Raw genomic sequence first — 22,271 nt, 5'->3', positions numbered from 1 at the left:
AGAGACCGGGAGAGATGGCTCAGCAGTTAAAAGTGCTGGCTGCTTTTAGAGAAGATCTGCCTCTCAGAGAACATCAGAGGCCTGGAACTTCGTCAGCCCTTCCCCAAGTCTTGGAATAAAGTGGTTTGGCAGCCCCCTCCTTCAAAAAAAGCAATGGGTGGTCTTCCAGAAGCCCCGGATTCTATTCCCAGCACCCACAGGGTAGCTCACAATTTTCTTTAACCTCAGTTCCAGGAGATCGAGGCCTTCCAGCTCCCGAGGGCACTGGGGCCGTCTGGCTCCGTAGGCACCGATGCACACACCACCATGCACTCACACCCAGAGTCTATCCTTAGATTCATCCAGCAAAATTTATTGGGTGCCTAATTATAGTCCAAAGGACACAAAAGTAAACAAAACAGACGTGTCCTCGTCGTTGGTGAAATGGGGAGACTGGATTATCTTCCCTTGTGGATGGTGCGCGCCCAAGTGTTAAACAAGGAGTCGGGGTAGGGGATGAAGGCTCAGAGCGGGAGTAGGTAAAGCTCACAAGCCTCTGCGAGGTTCCCAGTGCAAGAACCAGAGAGGTGGTAGGGAGCACAGGTGTTGGGAGCGGAGAAAGCATTCCTCCTGAGACCCTGGTCCTTCTGCCTCCAGGACTCCTTTCTCCAGGAGTCCTTCCTCCAGGACCTCTCCGTTCCGTAGCGCTTGCTCTCCAGATCCTTGCATCTTGCCCTTCCCGGATATAGCCAGCAGGGAGCGCAAGACACAGCCAGCCACTCGCGTAGGTGCTCTGACTGCATTGCCTGAACTCCACCTAGGGACTCTTGAGCCCAAAGAATTTGATTGGATTTTTGGAGAGGAGGCATAAAGGAAAGGGGAAGAATGCTGACGAGTAGGAAAAGCCTGGTCCCCTGGAATTCCATCCCGTGAAGAGGAGGAAGGGTTTATGCTGGTGCTGGATTGGAGTGGGGGGTGGGGCAGGGTGTGCAGTGGCCATCTGCCTGGGTGACAGGATCCAAGAGATCGAGCAGCCCTAGGCCTGCGGAAGTCATCAAGGGAATAGGCAGGAGGAGATCTCATCCAATCCCAGTCCTTGGTCATTCAGAGAGTGCTGGGGGGGCAACCCCTACTGGTGACCTTTTCCAGAATTAGGCCAGGAGAGGAGGCAGGGAGAGGGAACTAAACTAGGTGTGGGCTACCCAAGGCTGGGAATTAGAGAAAATGTGCCCCTAAATTCATGGGTGGAGGTAACTAGGTGTGAAGGTTTCTGTCTCCCTGGTTCCTCTTTGGCCCATCAAGGGTCGGGGAAGACACCCTGGGAGAGACAGCACAAGACCCCTCAGGATGTCTCTATAACAGGGAGTGAGCAGGATCATAGTCCCCTCTGGCTCTCCTGGCAGTGCTGGGCCCTGAAGAGGCCACAATAATGACTTACAGAGAAGATAATTGCTTCTCCATCCTTTTTCACCTTGGTCAATGAGCAGGACCGGGGTGAGGCCGAATGTGAGCCAACACTACCCTCTGGTGGCCACATCCAGAATTGCATGATTCTAATACTCTGACCTAGAGGATTCTCCAACATTATTATCTTTGTTTCTTTTCCCTTTTTACTCAGATTTCCCAGGGGCCTCGAGACTGCTTCTACACGGGCAAGGTGATGTCTAACGCACATTCAATGAGCTCCTACTGTGTGCCTTGTTCTGGGCTCGGTGTAGGCTGCAAGGGCCCAGGTACAGAGAGACTGCCTGGAAGGAGGAACCTTTGGCAGAGCCCTGAAGCTATGGCCTCATGAGAGATGGGCTGGGCAGATGTCAAAAGGGGGCCTCTCTCCTCCTTCACTGTCCACAGTAAACACCGAAGCTGTGTCTCCTAAATTTTTTGCTGACAATGAAAACATGTATACTGTGGGGGAAAGGCAGTCTATGTCTGTGACCGCAGCTCCTTTGAAGGTTGAGGCAGGGGGATTAAAAGTTTGAGGGGGAGACCAAGGGCTAAAGCTGGGAGATTGAAAAATGCAGACCACCAAGGCACTGCTCATTTCTCCAGCTCTGATTCGCTCCTGTACCAGGGGTCTAATCAGGCCTGTGTCTGCCTCCCTCCTGAGCAGACCAGAGGCCCCATCTAAGCAGCCTTCCTGCAGCAGCTCCCCTCTCCAGGTGGCCCGACGGGAATTCCAGACCAGTGTCATTTCCCGGGACATCGACACAGCAGCCAAGTTCATTGGTGCTGGGGCCGCCACAGTTGGTGTGGCTGGATCAGGAGCTGGCATTGGCACAGTGTTTGGTAGCTTGATTATTGGCTATGCCAGGAACCCATCTCTCAAGCAGCAGCTCTTCTCCTATGCCATTCTGGGGTTTGCCCTGTCTGAGGCCATGGGACTCTTCTGTTTGATGGTCACCTTCCTCATCCTCTTCGCCATGTGAGGCTCCCTGGGGTCACCCAGCCGTCCCTGCTGCTTTGACTCCATGCCAGTCCTGGTGCTGGAGTCTACTGAGCTTTACCATTAAACAACAACAACAACAACAACGTTTCTCTAAACCATGTGCCTGTGCCTGTCTTTCTACCCCGGGGGTAGGCGGCGTCTTTGGAATGGTGAGAAGTGACACTTGGGTCAGCCTTGGTGATAAGGCAGAGTGTGGAAGGGTCCCACCGTCTCCCAGGAGGATATGAAATAGCCTGGGTAATGATGTTGGTGCTTTGTCACTTTCAAGTTTAGCATACTGACAGGTGCCATTTCGTTGGGGGCGGGGGCGGGGCGGGGGCGGGGAGCGTTTTATTTTGTTGAGTCCTTAGGGCCATGCTGTGTGGCTCTGGCTGGCCTGGGACTTACTATAGACCAGATTAGCTGTGAAGCTGGGGTTAAAGGCATGCGCCCCCTATTGTTTGTAGCAGGTAACATTGTTGAGGAGCTTAACTTAGAACAAGCGCTGTGCAGAACAAGCGCTGTGCTGAGTGGTGAACCGCAGTCCTGCTAAGCATTAGCTTAAATTAAGCCTGCTTTACACGGGAGAGACCTGTGCTTAGGAGAGTTTGTGCAAAACCCTGAGCGGGGAAGGGGAGTCAGCGTGAGTTTAAAGGTGTCACACAGCCATTGCTCCCACTCGCCCTCAGTCCTGTTTTTATTCATGCCCCACAATTTAAAGTACTATGGAGAAGCAGATTAAAGATAGAGGTGTCAAGCAAAAAAAAAAAAAAAAAAGTTTGAGGGGGATTAGTGAGATGGATCATCAGTTTAGAGAACTAGTCTTCTCTACCAGAGGTTCTGCTTCTGCCTCCCGAATTCTGGGATTAAAAGTGTGTGTGTTACTACTTGTGTTAATAACTTAATGTCCCCAGTCAACGCACTGGTCCCTGGTGTCATCTCTGGAGAGAGCAGACATTTGTCTATGTCTCCCCAGGAAGAATCATACATTCTCCAGCCCCGTCCTCAGAGGCCTCCAAAGCTCTCCTCACAGTCTCCCCCCACGCCCTGCACAGGATCCCTCCAGCTCCCCTGCTCCATCTCCTTTTTGTTTTCCCGGAGACAAGTATCACTCAGTGAAGGAACTCTAGCCAGGCATAGCGTGCAAGCATGGCTCTCGCAGGCCCTGCCCTTCTCTCTTATATTCTATCCACCTTGCTAAAACAGTTAGATGGCATCCCGAAAGCTAGCCACTGAGGTCTGTCCCCTTATTTGTCCACTTCCTCTTTCTGAGGTTGACTACCAAGGCCCAGCTATCAAAGTGTGAAGTCCAGCCGTCAAAAGTGTACGGAAGTACACTGTCGCTGTCTCTCAGACACACCAGCAGAGGGCATCGGATCCTATTACAGATGGTTGTGAACCACTATGTGGTTGCTGGGATTTGAACTCAGGAAGAGCAGTCAATGTTCTTAACAACTGAGCCATCTCTCCAGCCCCAAATTATCATTTTCTTATGGACCACATCAGTCTCCTCTGTATTCAGAGGCAGTCATTTGTCCATCCTCCCGGTTAAATTCCCCTTTCCTTTCTCCCTTGTTCCCTTCCCCTTCTCCCTCATCCTCTATCTTTGTCTCTTATTCCTTGTCCCTTGTCCCTCTGAGGAAGAGAAATCTCCTTTGTGCTGAGAACTTGGTCTTAGGGGTCCTGAGTGGGTACCCATCCTTTCACTCATAGCCCAGGCTGCTTTAGTTTTTGATCTCCCTGCCTCTGCCTCTGGAGTGCTGGGATTGCTTACGAGTGCCTGCCACTGAGCTGAACCTCTGGCTTTCAGTTCTTTGCTCCTGTTTGTAGCTCCCCTCTGGCACATGATCCCTAAGACAGCAGAGATCTAGTCTCTTTGTTCACCAGTGTGTCCCAAATGCCTGTCATAATGCTTAATAAATGTTTCTTAGGGGTGAATAATGATCGAAAGATAAGTTAGAGGAGTGAGGTTAAAAAGGCACCAAGTCCACCAAAAACTAAGATGGATAATGTCTCTGGCCATAACAAAAGGCAAAGTTTATGTGTTTTACCTTCTCTGTAGTGACCCTGGCCTGATTCAACTCTCCACAGCTTTGTAGAGCTGTCTTAGGGTTAGCCAGGTGTAATGCCATGTACCTCGTGTTGGTTTGAATGAGAATGTCCTCTAGTGGGCTCGTAGGTTTGAATACTTGCTCGCAAATAGTTTGTGAACGGTTTGGAAAAGATTGGGAGCTGTGGCCTTGTTGGAAGAGGTGTGTCACTGGGAGTGGGCTTTGAGGTTTCAAAAGCTTATACCAGGTCCAGTCTCTCCATTTTCACTTTTCCCCACCCTTCTTCTCTCTGTGTATCAGGACGTAAATCTCTCAAGGCTCTCAGCGACTGCTCTGGTTGTTGGGGGGGTGGGGGTGGCGCTGAGTCTGGATTGACAGTATCCGTGGGGAAAGCTTCAAGAGCCTGTAACCCTGGTGTTGGGGGAATGGGGCTCAGGGGGAGAGAGGGAGGAGGGGAGGGGAGGGAGAGGGATAAGAGAGAATTCCCTGGGGGCTTGCTGGCCAGCCAGCCAAGCTGAAACATTCTAAGTTCCGGGTTCATTGAGACATCTGTGTCAAAGGAGTAAGGTGAAAAGCACGAGAGTTTTCCTCCAGCTTCTGGCCAGAGATGTGTTGCACACATACATTGCTGTTCATGTACAAACATGCACACACACAAATGCACAAGCACACACATTAGAATAGGTACTCGATGTGTTTGTTGAATGAATGAATAAATGAACAGAAATAAAGGGAAATGTTTTCAGGGGAAGGGCTTTAAGGCACCTTCTCATGTAGCCCGAGCTGGCCTCAAATGTTCTACATAATCCAGGTTGGCTTCAAATCTGCCACGGAGCCCAGGCTGGCCTTGAACTCATGATCCTTCCACCTCACTCCCAGGGGCTGGGATTGCAGACGTACATTACCACCTGTGGTAGAAAGTCATAGTGGAATGGCAGTGCCTCTTGACAGGGTGGGTACTGATGGAAGGGCACATTGATTCTTTCTGGGTTGTCTTTATTGGTCTGGACTGTGTGGAAACCTGACCTTGAATGCGTTAGGAGATGCTTTGCTAGGCAAAGACCTTGAGAATCAGCCCTGTCTATAGCTCAGACAAGGATGCTGGGAAGAAGTGGTGCCAGAGTTCTTTAGCTTAGATAAATGTGTGGATGAAGGGCTGTGCATCGCATGCATGCCTGGTGTGTATTCATCCAACACACATATTGAGTACCTATTCTAATGTGTGTATTTGTGTGTGTGCATGTATGGGTGTGTGTGTGTGTGTGTGTGTGTGTGTGTGTGTGTGTGTGTGTGTGTGTGTGCATGTTTGGACCTGTACAGCAATGTGGATGTACAGTACATGTACACCTCTGGCCAGAAGCTAGAATGTACCTGGACCCAGGATGGTGTAAGACAGGTGTGTGGGACGTGTGTTGGGGTATAGGGAGAGGCTGGCTAGCACAACAATCTGAGAAGAAGGGAGGAACACTCTGCTTGCAAAATAGACCATTGGTACAGAATGCGAACATTTGAAAAGCACTTAATGCTGGGCGGTGGTGGTGCACGCCTTTGATCCCAGCACTTGGAAGGCAGAGGCAGGCAGATTTCTGAGCTTGAGGCCAGCCTGGTCTACAAAATGAGTTCCAGGACAGCCAGGGCTATACAGAGAAACCCTGTCTCAAAAAACTAAAAAAAGAAAAAAAGAAAAAAGAAAAAGAAAAAGAGAAAGAAAAAGAAAAAGAAAAAAAAGAACTTAAGGTTTTCTTTTAGAGGTCTGGTCTTGCTCTGTAACCTTGGCTGCCTGGAACTAGCTATGTTTGAGGGGTATTTAAAAGGCAAATTCAAGCTGGGTGTGACTTGTAATTCCAGCTCAAGAAAGTCTGAAGCAAGAGAATTGAGGCCAGCCTAGGCAACATAGTGAATTTTAAGCTAGCCTGGACTACAGAGTGAGACCCTCTTTCAAAAGCAAAACAAAATTGGGGCGTGTTGGGGATTGGAGAGATGGCTCAGTGGGTGAGAACATAGGCTGCTCTTTCAGGGTTCTGCTCCCAGTTCACAGCCATCTGTAATTCCAGGTCCAGGGGATCCGATGCCCTCTTCTGGCCTCTGTGGAAAACAGGCATGGTAGTGGTGCCCAGATATACAAGCAAGCAAAACACTCATATGCACAAATAAAACTGTATGTCTGTGTGTGTGTATACATACATACATACATACATACATGTGTGTGCGCATGTGTAAACTGTCTCGGTCTGCGTGTAAACATAAAGGCTTGTGTTTGGATCCCTAGCATCCACATGAAGGTCTGGTATGGTGGCACCTGTCTGTAAACCCCGGGGCTGAGGGGTAGGGTGGAGTTAAGTGGATGTCTTGGGGAATCGCTGGCCAGACAGTCTAGTCAAAGTGCTGAACTCCAGATTCAGTGAGGAACCTTGTCTCAAAAAATAAGGTGGCAAGGGACGGACAACAACTGATGTTGACATGGACACCTTCATACACCAGATATAAAAAATAAATAAATAAATATTTTAAAAAACGTAAAGTCAATAGCCTTGTCCACTGGAGGATGGTGGAGAATGGAGAACATCAAGAACGATTTTGAGACTTGAGTCCATGAGTCATCCATCTCCCTTTAGCCTGTCTCCCAGTCTAAAAGCACAGAAATGGCTACTGCCCTCCCTAGCTCCCACCCCTTAAACCAGTTCATTCAGGACTGAGAGCCAGCTTCCAAAGTAGCCATTTTTCTGGGGAGCATACGTCCGTCCATGAGCTGAAGAGCACGGGTAAAGTCGTGGAGACCGACATCGATCAGTTCAGACCCTGGGATAACGGATGTTTTGGTGTGTGTGTGTGTGTGTGTGTGTGTGTGTGTGTGTGTGTGTACACGGGGATCTTGAAGAGTCGTCACAGCGAAACATTTAAGCAGGATCCCCTCCGAAGATGTTCTTTTTGGAATGTTTGAAGAACAGAACAGGTGCTTGCTTGGACTGTAGGGCTTGAGAATTAGGGTTGGAAATAAAGAACGAGTGAACGCACTAAGATGGAAGACGTCCAGGGGCGAGCGCGAGAGTGAGAGGGACCTGTGGATGACACGCAACACGTTGAAAGCCATACCGGAGTTTGGATTTCTCGCTTAGTCTACCTGGGAAGGCACAGGCGTACTGCCTCGATTCTCAGGTCACCTCGGTCTGTACACAATGTTGGGTAGGGCAACACAGAAAGCCCCTGGAAGCTGGGGTGGCGGGAGCGCGCGCGGGGGGCTGAAGGGGGGGTTGTTTCTAGGCAGAAGCTACGGGTCCCTCTACTCAAGTCCAGGGAAGCGGCGGCTTTGGACAGAACCATTCTCAGAAGATGGAAGGGAAGAGAAATCCATCACCGTGGACTCGACCCCACGGAATAAGCTAGGCACTAGTTCATCTCTTTCTTTCTTCTTCTTTTATTTACTTCCTATCTCGTCACCACTGGCTGCTTTCTTGCAGGATCCTGAGTCCTCGGCACCACTAACTGATCAACGGTCACCCCTAGCGCCACGCGTGGTACAGCCCAGTGGAGCCCGCTCCGAGCACAGGTTATAAAGCCCCGGCTGCGGCAGCGGACTGCGGAGTCAAGATGCGCCCGAAAGAGCAGGTGCAGAGCGGTGCGGGAGACGGGACAGGGTCGGGGGACCCAGCAGCAGGCACCCCCACGACCCAGCCTGCAGTTGGTCCCGCTCCGGAGCCCTCGGCGGAGCCCAAACCTGCTCCAGCGCAGGGAACCGGGTCCGGACAAAAATCAGGATCCCGAACCAAGACAGGAAGCTTTTGTCGGTCCATGATCATTGGTGATTCGGACGCACCATGGACCCGCTACGTATTCCAGGGGCCTTACGGTCCCCGGGCCACTGGCCTGGGCACTGGAAAGGCCGAGGGAATCTGGAAGACACCAGCCGCGTACATCGGCCGGAGGCCCGGCGTGTCCGGCCCTGAGCGTGCGGCGTTTATTCGAGAGCTGCAGGAAGGTAAACTGAGTCTCGGGGATCCCGCATTGGGCACTATTTGGGCATCTCCAGGTAGGAGGGGGTGCACCGACTCAGGCGCCCCGCCCCCTTGTGGCTCTTAGTTCCACCTTTCCACCACCCCCGCGAGACCACAGTCTGCGGTGCCGGTTTGGTTTCTCTTTCCCCATCTCCCCCCCCCCCTTTTCCGGTTTCCCGATTATTGTGGGTGCGTCAGGTCCAGAGCTCTCTCGCGCTCTCCGCCCGCCTCTTCGCGCCTGTTGCTGTGGCAGATCTGCGCACTCTCAGTGCCCCCTCCCCGTCTACCGCAGTGCCAGCAGAGGGGCGGGGGCTGCGGGTGCGCTTTGAGCCTGCGCTAGCCCGCAGGAACCAGCCTGCGTGGGTGGGTAGAGGTGTGTGTGTAGGGGAGCCTTTGACCACTACTTGTCCTCAGGGGGTCTGGGTCGTACTTTTCCGAAGCTGGAATGAAGAGGGAGGAGTGGGCGGGGCACTGGGCTTCTGTCCCTCCTCTTCTGGGCGGGGGCAATTTTAGGCTCAGGTGCCCGCTTCTGGGTGCTGAAGAAGTCTACTTGGCCCTCCTGTGACAAGCAACAGGTTTAGGATGGGTGACTGCATTTGTTTTTATGATCGAGGAGACTCCAGTGATGGCTAAGATGCCGATTGGGGGTGGGCATGATGAGCCCAGTATTTTCCCTGACTTCTTATCTCGAGGGGCCCAGAGACCCAGGGGTCTTGAGAGTCCAGTTCCTGAGCCCAGAGGATGGTTTTGCCTTTACAGCATCCAGGCCCCTCCTGAGAAAGCAGGAGTGGGGAGATCCGGAGCTGTGGAGAGGGTGTTAGGGCCAGATGGAGTGCAGTCTCACAATCTTTGTTGTGAGGGGTGTAGTGGTCTATGGGCAGCCTCGGCTCCTTTCCCTGACCCACTTGGGCCTTTCCTCCTGCAGCGTTGTGTCCTAATCCACCACCCACGAAGAAGATCACCGAAGATGATGTCAAAGTGATGTTGTATTTGCTGGAAGAGGTGGGTACCGCCTTCCTCACTCAGGCCAGCCCTCATTTTAACTCTGCCCTACAGGACTTCGGGCTTTTGTCTGTTTTCTTCTTGCCTGGGAGCCAACTTGAAGGCCCCTTTCCTGGAAGGCAAGTAGATTACAGAGGACCAATCTGGACTGATCTTATCAGACCCAGGAGATGGTTAATAGTCTTTGGTACTTGGATGACTGGGTGCTGGAGAGATAGTCTTCTTGTGACCTAGCCCTGGTTTCTCCCTCCTGTTTGGGAGGTCCCGGAAACTTCGAAGGAATTGGAATGGTTGGCTCTTCTTTTGCAGAAAGAACGGGACCTGAACACAGCCGCCCGGATCGGCCAGTCCCTGGTGAAACAGAACAGTGTCTTGATGGAGGAGAATAATAAGCTGGAAACCATGCTGGGCTCAGCCAGGGAGGAGGTATCTGGGTTCCTAAGGACCAGGGAGAGTTCCGTGTGTCCCCTCCCCAGACTAGCACCCGTTCTGCCCCCTTGTGCTCATCTTTCCGTGGCTTCTCTCCCCTGCCCTAGATTTTACATCTCCGGAAGCAGGTGAACCTGCGAGATGACCTTCTTCAGCTCTACTCAGACTCTGATGACGATGATGATGAGGAAGACGAGGAAGACGAGGAAGAGGGCGAAGAGGAGGAACGAGAAGGACAGAGGGATCAAGACCAGCAGCACGACCACCCCTATGGTGCCCCCAAGCCGTACGTGTTCGGCCTTTGTGCCCGGGATCATCCGTTCTCTGAGCCTCAGTTGCTCGTTTATAAATGGGCATGGGCCTGCTGACACTGTCATTGCTGGGGAAGCCTTGGGGACTGGGATCCTCCAGCCCTTACAGTCTGACTCTCATCATCGCCCTCCCCCCCCTGCCAGACACCCTAAGGCTGAGACAGCGCACCGCTGCCCACAGCTGGAAACCCTGCAGCAGAAGCTCAGGCTTCTGGAGGAAGAGAACGACCACCTGCGAGAGGAGGTGAGGACAGTGAGGAGGGCGCGCCCTTGGGCAGGGGATGGTGACAGCCTCACCCCTTCCTTTTTCCCTTCCTCCAGGCCTCCCACCTTGACAACCTGGAGGACGAAGAGCAGATGCTCATTCTGGAATGTGTGGAGCAGTTCTGTACGTGTGACACCGTTAATTCAGAGGAGGGCACTGTCCCAAGAGATGAGAGGATGAGCTAAGGGTTTGGAGCCTGGAGAGCAGAGCTGAGGTCCTGGCTCTGGGACTTGGCCGCTGTGGTAGCCCAGACAGATTCCTTGGTTTCCCTGAACCTTCATCTTTAGAATGAGGACTGATAGCCACGGCCTGCTCCTCATCTTCTCAGGGTTTTGAGAACCATTGTTGAGCGTGGTGGAAGCTCACCTGGAACCTCAGCACTCAGGAGTCAGAGACAGGAGGGTCAGGTGTTGAAGACCACCTAATGTGGGACTCTGGAGAGAGGGGGGACAGGCGGGGAGAGCACGCGCCCAGGAAGGGTAGAGCACTGCAGAACACATAGAGGCCATTAGGGTCTGTCTATTATTTGGAACAGTCCAAGCTGGCAGGGTGGACAGGATGGCAGGGAGGAAGCCAGGAGCTGCCAGAGCCTGGGCACTTAGGGCTGAGACAGTTCACAGTCACACACTGATTCTAGGCTGTGCCTAGCACCAAGTTAGCCTTCGTCAGTCCCTGAGGACCTCAAGCCTACCCACTGAGATGCAGATTCAAAGGGATATATAGCATCTGGCTTATGCTCTTTCCAAATCTCATCTCTGTCCTTCTTTCCCCTGCAAGCCACAGCTGGCAAGTCTCAGTGTCTCTAGCCCAGGACACCTCATAATATATAATGGGGTCTCTCTACCCATCCAGGTCCCTTTTTACCCAGCCAGGATGAGTTTCTGTGACAAAAATTCCAAAATGGCTTCCCATTGGTCCAAGGATAACGGCAACCCCTTCCCCCATCTCTGCGATCTGGTCTCTGCTCACTGCCCTGCCCCTCCCCCTCCCCCCTGCCCATTCCCTGCATCTTCCTTCTCGGTGTGGTGGGGCTTCCATAGCCAGAGGCTCCTTCCAGAGCCCTTCCCAGATTCTGCAGCACTGAGTTGGTCACATGCTCCACCTCTGGGACCCTTTCCTCTTCTCTTCCCTTGACACTGGCTCCATTGTACCTCATTCTATTGGGGTTGAGAGTGCCTGGTGTGGACAAGGGATCAGGTCTTACCAAGACATTCTCCAGTCCCCTGCTCTGTGTCAATAAATGATTCTCCAAAAAGAAGACCTGGGGGAAGAATGCCAAAGTCCAGAGGGACCTCTGTGGGGGTGACGGGACCGAGACTCAGAGCCAGGCTGATCTGTGCTTGTCCTATAGCTGAAGCCAGCCAGCAGATGGCAGAGCTATCGGAAGTGCTGGTGTTGAGGCTGGAAGGCTATGAGAGGCAGCAGAAAGAGATCACTCAGCTGCAGGCCGAGATCACCAAGCTACAACAGCGTTGTCAGTCTGTAAGCTGCTCTGTCAGGCCCAAAGCCCTTCCCTGTGTAGGCATCAGAGTTGGCAGAGATGACGGGAGAGCTGTTCATCCTGCCCAGCCACGTCCCTAACCAAGTCCACCCAGAGAGAATCCTACACACTCCCAAAACCAGGCTGCATGACCCCCACTTTATGACTCCTGTTCCTTGTGACTGTCAGAGACTCTGATATGGGAAGACTGGTGGGGTAGGAGGTGCAGGAGTGGGAGGCCTTGGGGGGGTGTGTCTCACACCTCATGGTTTTTTTTACAGTATGGGGCCCAGACAGAGAAACTGCAGCAGATGCTGGCCTCAGAGAAGGGGATCCACTCGGAGGTGAGGTTCTATGATTCCTAGGCAAAGATCTGGAATGCAGGCCCCCCGGAGGGACAACTTGGCTCTCCAAAGAAGACAAGCAAGTTGCAGGCAGAGCCTTACTGCCCTCCACCCTGACTGGCCCACGGTCCAGCAGATATCAGCTCGTTTGAGGTCTGGAGAGGGTAGAGATCAGGATCTTGGCCAGGGTCACCCAGAATCGCACTGTTTGGGTCTGGAGCTGGGGTCGTTGCTTGTGCCTAAAGCAAGAGCAGGCAGAGTGCCTGACTGGAAACCCCTGGTCCTAGCAGAGCCTGCGAGCTGGCTCCTACATGCAGGATTATGGGAGCAGGCCTCGTGACCGCCAGGAGGATGGGAAGAGTCATCGCCAGCGCTCCTCCATGCCCGCAGGCTCTGTCACCCACTATGGATACAGTGTGCCTCTGGTGAGGGTGCTCTTTTTACCTCGGTGTGCCCTGGGTTTCAGCCCTGCTGGCTGATTTCTGCCTTCAGATTATTTCTTCTGAGTGTTGGGGTGGAATGTCTCCCCTCTTTGCTGTAGGATGCACTTCCAAGTTTCCCAGAGACACTGGCTGAGGAGCTCCGAACATCTCTGAGGAAGTTCATCACTGACCCTGCGTATTTCATGGAGAGGTGTGTGTAGCTGGGATCCTCAGGCTTGCCTGGTTCAGCCATGCTCACTTTGGTCCACCCAGTGCCAACTACCTTTTCTGAGTGGAGAATGGTTGACACTAATGTTCTGACCTCCTAATGTTCAGGCATCCTTCCTGCCTCCTTATCCTGCCTCGCTCACACTGCCTAGCTCTGCGGACTCTGCATGGGGATCAGTCATTTCCACCTGAGACTTTTTTCTTTCTCTTCCTTCCTTTCTTTCTTCCTTCCTTCCTTCCTTCCTTCCTTCCTTCCTTCCTTCCTTCCTTCCTTCCTTCCTCCTCCTCCCCTCCCTCCTCCCCTCCTTTCCTCCTTCTCCTCTCCTCCCCATCCTCCTCCTCCCCTCCTCTTCCTCTTCCTCTTCCTCCCCCTCCCCATCTTCTTCTCTTCCTTCTTTTTTTTTTTAAAGATTTATTTCTTTATTTTACGTATATGAGTACACACTGCAGCTGTACAGATATTTGTGAGCCTTCATCTTGTTGTTGGGAATTGAATTTAGGACCTCTGCCCACTCTGGTCAACCCTGCTCGCTCTGGTAGACCCTGCTTGTTCTGGCCCAAAGATTTATTTATTATTATACATAAGTACACTGTAGCTGTCTTCAGACACACCAGAAGAGGGCGTCAGATCTCATTACGGGTGGTTGTGAGCCACCATGTGGTTGCTGGGATTTGAACTCAGGACCTCTGGAAGAGCAGTCAGTGCTCTTACCTGCTGAGCCATCTCACCAGCCTTCTCCTTTTTGAGGCTGGATTTCTCTGTGTAGCCCTGGCTGTCCTGGAACTCACTCTGTAGACCAGGCTGGCCCCGAACTTAGAGATCTGCCTGCCTCTGCCTTCCCAGGACAGGTGCCACCATGCCTGTGCTCCCTGTGAGTTTTCAATGTTTATGGCCCAAGGAATTTGCAGTTTGAGTTTCCTCAGTGTTCCGAAGGTCCTGATCTCTGTTAAGGATTTAATGAGATGGTTGGTGGGGGGGAGACATCAAACGTGGGGTGACCTGGCTAAGGTCCCCACCCCCCATCATCTGTCTTCACATTTCAGCCGCCAGACAACCCCTTGTTGCTGGTTCTGTAAGCGGAAAAACGCTGAGAAATCTGTGTTTTTTGGGGGGGGCGGCTGCTCATCTGCTGGTTGTTTTGGGAATGGCTGTGCCCTCTCCATTCAGATCTCACCTTCTAGGTGGCTTTTTACTCAATGTGGCTGGAGATGAAGGTGAATAGCCCTGGGACCCAGTCCCAGTTTGGCTGCTTTGGGTTCTTTGGGCAAGCCATCTGACCCATCTGAGCCTTACTATAATGGATTTATTTCTATGACAACTGGCTCTGGGATGAGATATCCCAGTTGCTCTGCTCTAGGCTGAAGGGTGGGAGTGAAGAGGAAGGAACCTCCTTGGTATTGATAACCCTCATTCCTCCTGCTGGGGGCGTGGGCTGGCATTTTGGAAGCCTCCACAATGATGCCCTCTTCCCTCACTCCTAGCTGGGACAGCTGAGGTGGGGGACTATCAGGGTGTGTGGAGTGAAGTGTTGGGGTGGCCCGTGTGGAAAGACGTCACTGTCTCCTTGCCTAGACGTGACACTCACTGCAGGGAGGGGCGGAAGAAGGAGCAGAGGGCGATGCCACCCCCACCGGCTCAAGATCTCAAGCCACCTGAAGATTTTGAGGCTCCAGAGGAGTTGGTTCCTGAGGAGGAGCTGGGGGCCATCGAAGAGGTGGGGACAGCTGAGGATGGGCAGGCAGAAGAGAACGAGCAGGCGTCTGAGGAGACCGAGGCCTGGGAGGAGGTGGAACCGGAGGTGGACGAGACCACAAGGATGAATGTGGTGGTCTCCGCCCTGGAGGCCAGTGGCCTGGGCCCTTCCCACCTGGACATGAAGTATGTCCTCCAGCAACTGTCCAACTGGCAGGACGCCCACTCTAAGCGGCAGCAGAAGCAGAAGGTGGTCCCAAAAGGTGAGTGTTCCCGCAGAGGACACCCTCCTGCCAGTGGGACAAGCTTTCGATCATCAACCATATGAGAGGTGAGAGTAGGTGAACATCCACCCCCTCCCCAGTGATCGCTTACCTTAACTAGGTCCCACCCAGTGTGCTGATTTGCATGGACTTTGCATACGATTTACATACTATTTACATAGTTGCCTCCAGTCCCCCTTGGCTAGAACTGCTGCCTCAGTGTTTATTTATGCAAAATCTGCTTACAAGTCCAGCTGTCCGTCCACCTTCTTCCTTGGGGGGCTGAACTGGGAATCAGGGTTGGGCTATACACACCTTTGTACCTCAACTTCCTATCTCTGCCCTATCCTTCATCCCGAATTCCTCTACCCACCAAGACTCCCCAACCCCGCAGCAGCAAACAAACATGGGGGGCGGGATCCTGGAGCAGCAGCCCAGAGTGCCGACCCAGGACTCTCAGAGGCTGGAGGAGGACAGGGCCACTCACTCTCCCAGTGCCAGGGAGGAAGAGGGGCCTTCTGGGGCCACCTAGGCCTGGAACGAAGGCCTCTGCCAGCAAGGGCCACAGTTGGACCATTCCCCCGGGTGAGTGTGGGGCTCCTGCAGGGTGGTAGGGGCGGGTCAGGGTTCCCTCAGCCCATCTAGAAACCCCAGCTTTGGGGAGCTACGTGCTCTGAGGGCAGGCCTTTCCGGCACTCCCTCTGAGGAGCTGTCTGGGAAATCAGATGACTTAGCATCGGATCTTCTTTTGTGTTAGCTCCTTTCGTCTTCATGGCCCTGTGGGTGGGTACATGTGATTGTGCACCATTTATTAGAAGAGGAACCCGAAGTTCAGAGATCTGAGATGACTTGGCCAAGGTCATACTAGGAGCAGATCTGAGCCCGTGTCTATGAGTTCTGAACCCCTGGCCTGGTCTCACTGCTGTCCGCACCTCCTGCTCCCATCTTTGCGTTCCACCTGAAGTTTTGGCAGCCTCCTTCAGTCGTTCTGATGCCCCCACCCCCGTTTTGGGGTGCACCAATGGGTGGAACATCCCTGGCTGCGGCACAGTAAGATGGCGCAGGTTGTAAGCTGGGTCAGCACTTCCGTGGCTGACCACGGGGGACCTGAGTGAGGGCCAGTGGTGGTTTTCTGTCGTCTCCTCTGTCAGGGCCGACTGGGTTTGAGGGTGGTCTGGCTCCTGACTCCCATCCACCCCCTTCTCTTCCCGGGCTTGCTGTTTCCCAGCAGCCGGAAGAAGCCCCACAGACAGCTTGAGACCCCCTCCTTCTGCTGCCTGGCCAAGTCCCACCCTTCCTTTCTTTCCTCTGAAACAGGACCCTACCCCCCGCCCCCCCCATGTCTGCCAGAAGTTCTCCCTCTCCTGTCCTGGTAGACCTGTCTCCTCTTGTAGGACAGGCTGAAAGAACCCCGGTCCCTCATTCTGAAACTGGGGCCAAAGCTGTGGCTGCTGGAACCCCAGGGGTGGAAGCAAACTGGGCAGATTGGCTGGCTACCAGATCCAGCTCTGAGATGGGTGTGAGTGGGCGTGTCCCTAGGGTAGGCAGTTATTGGGGGGGGGGGGGTCCTCTCTATCCCTTGAACCTCTCACGTAAAGGGACTTCCCCAGTCCTGGTTGGCTTTTTGAACCTGGTCCTTTTCGCTCTTTTTTACCCTTCTCCGTTTCTATTACTGTGTGTGACGTAAAGTGTATCTGCGTGAGGGTTGTGTCCCTCTGCCCAGTGCTGTCTCTGTGTCCTGTGGCCTGTGAGTTTCCTTCTAGAGTTCTGCCTTCCTCCACATCCGTGCTCACACAGAGCTGTGGCCTCAGCGCCTGCCCTGCTTCTGCAGCGCTTCATAGTCTTGTAGCTAGTCAGCCTTTGTATTGATGTATGTGCCAATGTGGGAAATAAAGAACTTGTGAGATATCTGCCCTGTCTCAGTTGTGTTCCTTAGGGATCATGGTGTGTGTGTGTGTGTGTGTGCCTGTGTATGAATGTGTGTGTATGTATGAGTGTGTGTGTATGCCTGTGTATGAGTGTGTGTGTGTGTGTGTGTGTATGTATGAGTGTGTGTGTATGCCTGTGTATGAGTGTGTGTGTGTATGCCTGTGTATGAGTGTCTGTGTGTGTATGTATGAGTGTGTGTATATGCCTGTGTATGAATGTGTGTGTGTGTGTGTGTAGGTATGTGTGTGTGTATGAGTGTGTGTGTGTATGCCTGTGTATGAGTGTGTGTGTATGAGTGTGTGTGTATATGCCTGTGTATGAGTGTGTGTGTATGAGTGTGTGTGTGTATGCCTGTGTATGAGTATGTGTGTGTGTATGCCTGTGTATGAGTGTGTGTGTGTATGCCTGTGTATGAGTGTGTGTGTGTGTATGTATGAGTGTGTGTATATGCCTGTGTATGAGTGTCTGTGTGTGTGAGTGTGTGTGTGTGTGTGTGTGTGTGTGTGTTTACTGTTTGGGAACAGAGCTGCGGAAAGAAGATTGATTGCTATTGGATGACACGCCAATGACTTTGCATTAAATATAAATGCATATGACCCATGACTGTGAGGTGCCAGGTGATGATCTGTACATTTGCAGGTGGTGAAACGGAGACTCAGACAGGTTCAGTGATCTAGGGGTCTAAGAGCTGGGGGTAGTGCTGAGTTTGAACCAGGTCTTAGAAGCTGATAAGGCTCCCTTTCCTGAACCTACCTGCCGGGAGGTCTCTGTCCCTGTGCCCTAGTTAAACAGATAAAGTGGGGAGAGTTGCCATCTGGCTTAGATCAAACTCTTCTAAGCCTGGAATAGGAATAAGTAGGCCATCTTGGAGACATCCCCAGGAAATAGTCTTAGGGAGTGGATAAGTAACTGGAAACTAATGTAGAGGTTTGAGACAAAGAGGCTACACAGTGGTCTGCCACTACACTGAGTTCATAACTTACGAGCCTTTGGGGGTGAGTCTTCATCTCTAAAGTATAATAATCCACTCATGGTTCCAAAAAAGCTTGGATCAGTTAGTTTATGTGTTCAGTATATCTCTAAGAAGCCCCCAAATCTTAAACAGTTGTAATACTCCTCCAAGTTGGAGTGGCATACACCTTTAATCCCAGTAATTGAGTAAGAGGCAGGAGGATCTCTGAGTTCAAGGTCAGTCTGGTCTACGTAGTGAGTTCCAGAACAGCCAGAGCTACACAGAGAGACCTGCCTCAAAAAACAAACAAACAAACAAACAAACAAACAAACAGAAAAGTTCAAGTTTAAAGTGACTGTGAGAGCCAAGGCAATTCTTAGCTATAAATCTTGTAGGAGGGAAAGTTGTCTACTTACAGTTTATAGCGCTACACAGTAAACATGCAGGGTTGCTTTTATCGGTCTCTTTTTGAAACTGTGGCTGACTTGGAACTCAGTATATAAATCAGGCTGGCCTCAAATCTACAAAGATTTGACTGTTTCTGTCTGTCAAGTAGTGGGATAAAGGCATGCACCGCCCCGCCCCACCCCCTCCACCCCCTCCCTCCACCCCCTACCAACTGGCAATGGTATCTTAAAGAAAAAAAATGTTCTACAGTAGTACAGAGCTGTAATTTCAGCACTTGGAGGCAGAAATAGGTAGATCCAGAGTTCAAGGCCTGTTTGGGCTCTACAGCCAGACCTTATCTCAAGCAAAAAGCAACCTCAAAAGTAGACCAACAGAGAGATGGTTCAGTGGGTGAGAGCTTCATGTGCAAGCCTGAGTACCTGAATTCCCAGCACCATGGAGAGTGGAGACAACAGGATGCTTGCTGGGGCTTTTGGGCTATGAGCCTAGTTCAAGGTTTACTGAGAAGCTGTGTCTCATAGACATAAGGCAGAGACTATAAAGGGGGACACATAGATTCCTCCTCTGGTCTCTGAGCACATGAACGGGTGCAGACACCTGCGTATACACACACACATCACGCATATACATATTCACACTCACAGAGAAGACAATCAGACCTCATGCATGTTGTGACATATGTGTACACATGTATATATACACACACACACACACATACATGTACACATAAATAAATGTAATTACTTCTTGGGTATGGTGGTAAATAACTTTAATCCCACCACTTGGAAGGCAGAGGCAGGTAGATCTTGAGGTGGAGGTCAGCCTGGTCTATGTAGCAAGTTCTAGGCCAGCCAGAGCCATACAGTGAGACCTTGTCTCACAAAACAAACAAAAACCAAAGGTAACCAGAGGACAAATGGTGGAGAATGGTATAGGCTGTGCCTGCCAATCCAGAACCCTGGATGATTCTTGCGATGTCCCTCCTCTATACTCTGCATTCTCCTCCATGACAGCCCCGCCCCGACTGGCTCACCTTGTCTTCCTGGTGGGACAACCAAAATCCTCACCTTGCTTTACCTCCTTTGTCAGGCCAGGTTGTTTGAATTCTCTACTTATGTTTATTATGAGACCAGAAGCACAGAGCCGCCCACCCCCACAGGTCCCTGAGTCCTAGACACGATCCTTCTTGTCCCTGACATGAGGCTTTCCCTCATGGAAAGTAGGGACAGTAACCAGTAGGCGTAGCTGTTTCTAAACCTACTTTACTTAGGGTTCTAGACTGCTTCAACCTCCCTTCTAGCCCACTGACCAGAGGAAGGGGAAGCAGAAGGCTTATAGGAAATGGGGGCTGTGGACCTGTTTAGAAATAGTGCTTTGGGGGGCGATTCCACTCTTGGTTGTCAGGATAACAGCAGTCCAGTCCAATAGCAAACACCAAACATGAGTCAGGGGCAGCGGTTCAGTCCAACAGAAACTGCAAGGTTCTGCAAAATTGGTATGAGTCAGCAGAAAGGACAAGTGTCAGCGGGGATACCACGAGAAGCTCATTGGTGCTTTTCTCGCTACGAGACGAAGACCAGCAAAGACCAGCGAAACGTTGCAAGGCGTAAAACACTGCAAGAACATCTGTGTGGTTCTACTTATACACTTTCAAACATCTCACACCCTCACAAGTATCTGCTTCAGCCAAACACCCTCTCAGGTGTCTGCTTCAGCCGAACACATCCTCTCACAAGACAGCTTCCAGAAAAACATCCCATGGCACAACCGAGTTTCCAAAGAAACCAAGAACTTCCACTTCAGTAACCTCTGATAGTCACTGACTTTTTCTTTTGGCCTGCAGATAGGAAGACCCAAACACGGCCAAGAAGCAGCGGTGGTGCTAGGGACTGGAGCCAGGGCTTCACACTTTGTATGCAAAGTGCCTCACCATGGAGATACACCCCTAGTCCTGTTGTTGGGTTCAGGGTAGAAGCCAAGAAAACTCATTTCAGATATGGAAGCTTTAACATGAGAGCTTTATTTCCTGAGCATTCAGGGAGGTGGCCAGTCGAGGATCTGAACTGTGTCCGGGAGGGGAAGCTGCATTGCATTTTTAAAGAATGGGAACACGAAGCCGGGGGTGGGGGTGGGGTGGAACTGGGGAGAGCTACAGTGTTATCCAATTGTATTTTGACAATATGGGTTAAGCAAGGGAATACCCGTTGGAGCTTGTTGGGCTGAATCCAAGGCTTCAAGGTCCTTAATTCATTCTCCTAGACGTTAGGTCTGGAGCTCAGAGTGATGAGGGGGACAAAGGAGTGGGTCTGCTGCATGTGGTTAATTAGGGCATAACAGGCAATTGCTTATGTATTATTATAACTTACACACCTTAGTTTAGATAACAGCAATTTCTATATTCTTTTTTTTTTTTTTTTTTTTGGTTTTTCGAGACAGGGTTTCTCTTTATAGCCCTAACTGTCCTGGAACTCACTTTGTAGACCAGGCTGGCCTCGAACTCAGAAATCTGCCTGCCTCTGCCTCCTGAGTGCTGGGATTAAAGGTGTGCGCCACCACGTCTGGCTAATTTCTATATTCTTTACCGGCTAACAGACAAAACATTTAGAGAAGTGAGATAGGCATTTGTTCCTAGGCCTGGGAACATGAACTTGTTTGACCTTGCCAGCAAGATGGAGAAGTTGTCCCTGAGATGTCTGGACGCAGACAATTGTTTATAACAGAAGCTGTTCCGCTGTAGGGAAGTCCCTGGCTCCCCTAGGGCCTGGGACCTTGAATTTAGTTTCTGAAAATGAAATGGTAGTACTTAGAATAAGGTTTTTTTGGTTTTTTTTTTGCTTGTTCCCAACACTGTAATTTTATTTTTATTTAAAACTTTGGAGGAGGAAGTGCTGGAGAGATGGCTTAGTGGTTAAGAGCACCGACTCTCTTCCAGAAGGCCTGAGTTCAATTCCAGCAACCACATGGTGGCTCACAACCATCTGCAATGGGATCTGATGCCCTCTTCTAATGTGTGTCTGAAGACAGCTGCAATGTACTCATATAAAAAAAAAATCTTTGAGCCGGGCATGGTGGCACACGCCTTTAATCCTAGCACTTGGGAGGCAGAGGCAGGCGGATTTCTGAGTTCAAGGCCAGCCTGGTCTTCAAAGTGAGTTCTAGGACAGCCAGGGCTATACAGAGAAACCCTGTCTCAAAAAACAAAACAACAAAAAAAAATCTTTAAAAAATATAACTTTTTTTTTCTTTTGAGACAGACTCTCTTGTATCCCAGGTTAGGCTCACACTCCATATACAGTCAAGTATGACCTTCAGCTTTTGATCCTCCTGCCTCATTCTTCCTAGTACTGAGATTATAAGTGTATACCACTATGTCTGTTTTATGGGATGGTGGGGACTGAAGCTAGGGCTCTGTGCATATTAGGTAAGCACTCTACCAACTAAGCTATATTGCCCCGTTCCAGTTAACTTTTTTCTAAGAAAAAATGTGACACAATGTCTATTCATTCCAGACGAGGGACAAAGTGATAATACCACTAAAGTCCAATTTGGTGAACCCATGGGTTTATTGGGGTTATTTACCAGAGTTTAGGTTAAGGGGACACTTATAGGAGCAGAGAGGATTCCAAGGGTAGCTGCATCTCTGAAAACCCATCCAAGTACGATGACTCATGAGAGCTGGGACCCTGAAATTCACTGAACAACTTGGAGACAACTCAACAGGTCAGAGCTGTCTTCTAGGCAGCTTAGCAGGATAGCCTCTTCCACCCTCAGCTGGTCTGTGTCTCCTTAAATTTCCTTACTGGAGCTGGGTGTGGTAGCACATGCCTTTAATCCCAGCACTGGGGAGGCAGAGGCAGACAGATTTCTGAGTTCGAGGCCAGCCTGGTCTACAAAGTGAGTTCCAGGACAGCCAGGGATATACAGAAAAACCCTGTCTCGAAAAACAAAAACAAAAACAAAAAAAATTTCCTTACTGGTTAGAGGGGACTTGTACATTTGGTCAGTTTCAGGAACTTCCTGAGGCTTCTCAGTTGTTTACTTCCTGAGTAAACTTCCTCAGTTGTTTGCTTTTTATTTTATTTGTTTAAAGATTTATTT

General features: G+C 51.1%; 1 protein-coding gene and 1 pseudogene across 7 annotated transcripts; both read left to right on the top strand.

Moving 5' to 3' along the window:
• Gm10039 (predicted pseudogene 10039) lies at positions 1,964-2,713 on the top strand (annotated as a pseudogene).
• On the top strand, positions 7,139-16,794 carry Hap1 (huntingtin-associated protein 1). 7 transcript variants are annotated; one of them, XM_030245581.1, is made up of 14 exons: positions 7,139-7,620; positions 7,914-8,431; positions 9,373-9,449; positions 9,759-9,875; positions 9,986-10,164; positions 10,334-10,433; positions 10,511-10,577; positions 11,806-11,936; positions 12,216-12,278; positions 12,569-12,703; positions 12,820-12,911; positions 14,502-14,884; positions 15,262-15,469; positions 15,642-16,794. In XM_030245581.1, exons 2-13 carry the CDS (start codon positions 8,044-8,046, stop codon positions 15,414-15,416), a joined length of 1,887 nt encoding a protein of 628 aa, XP_030101441.1. In that variant the 5' UTR covers positions 7,139-7,620; positions 7,914-8,043; the 3' UTR covers positions 15,417-15,469; positions 15,642-16,794. The 7 variants fall into 7 exon arrangements, with proteins under 7 accessions (XP_030101441.1, XP_030101440.1, XP_011247047.1 ...); XM_030245580.1 differs by having other exon boundaries at positions 7,261-7,620; positions 12,566-12,703; XM_011248745.3 differs by lacking the exon at positions 7,139-7,620 and having other exon boundaries at positions 7,766-8,431; positions 12,566-12,703; positions 14,520-14,884.
• Positions 16,795-22,271: the final 5,477 nt, after the last annotated feature.

This window comes from Mus musculus, chromosome 11 (genome assembly GCF_000001635.26).
Source record: "Mus musculus strain C57BL/6J chromosome 11, GRCm38.p6 C57BL/6J".
NCBI classification, from domain to species: domain Eukaryota; kingdom Metazoa; phylum Chordata; class Mammalia; order Rodentia; family Muridae; genus Mus; species Mus musculus.
This window is presented reverse-complemented; position numbering and strand designations above follow the sequence as displayed.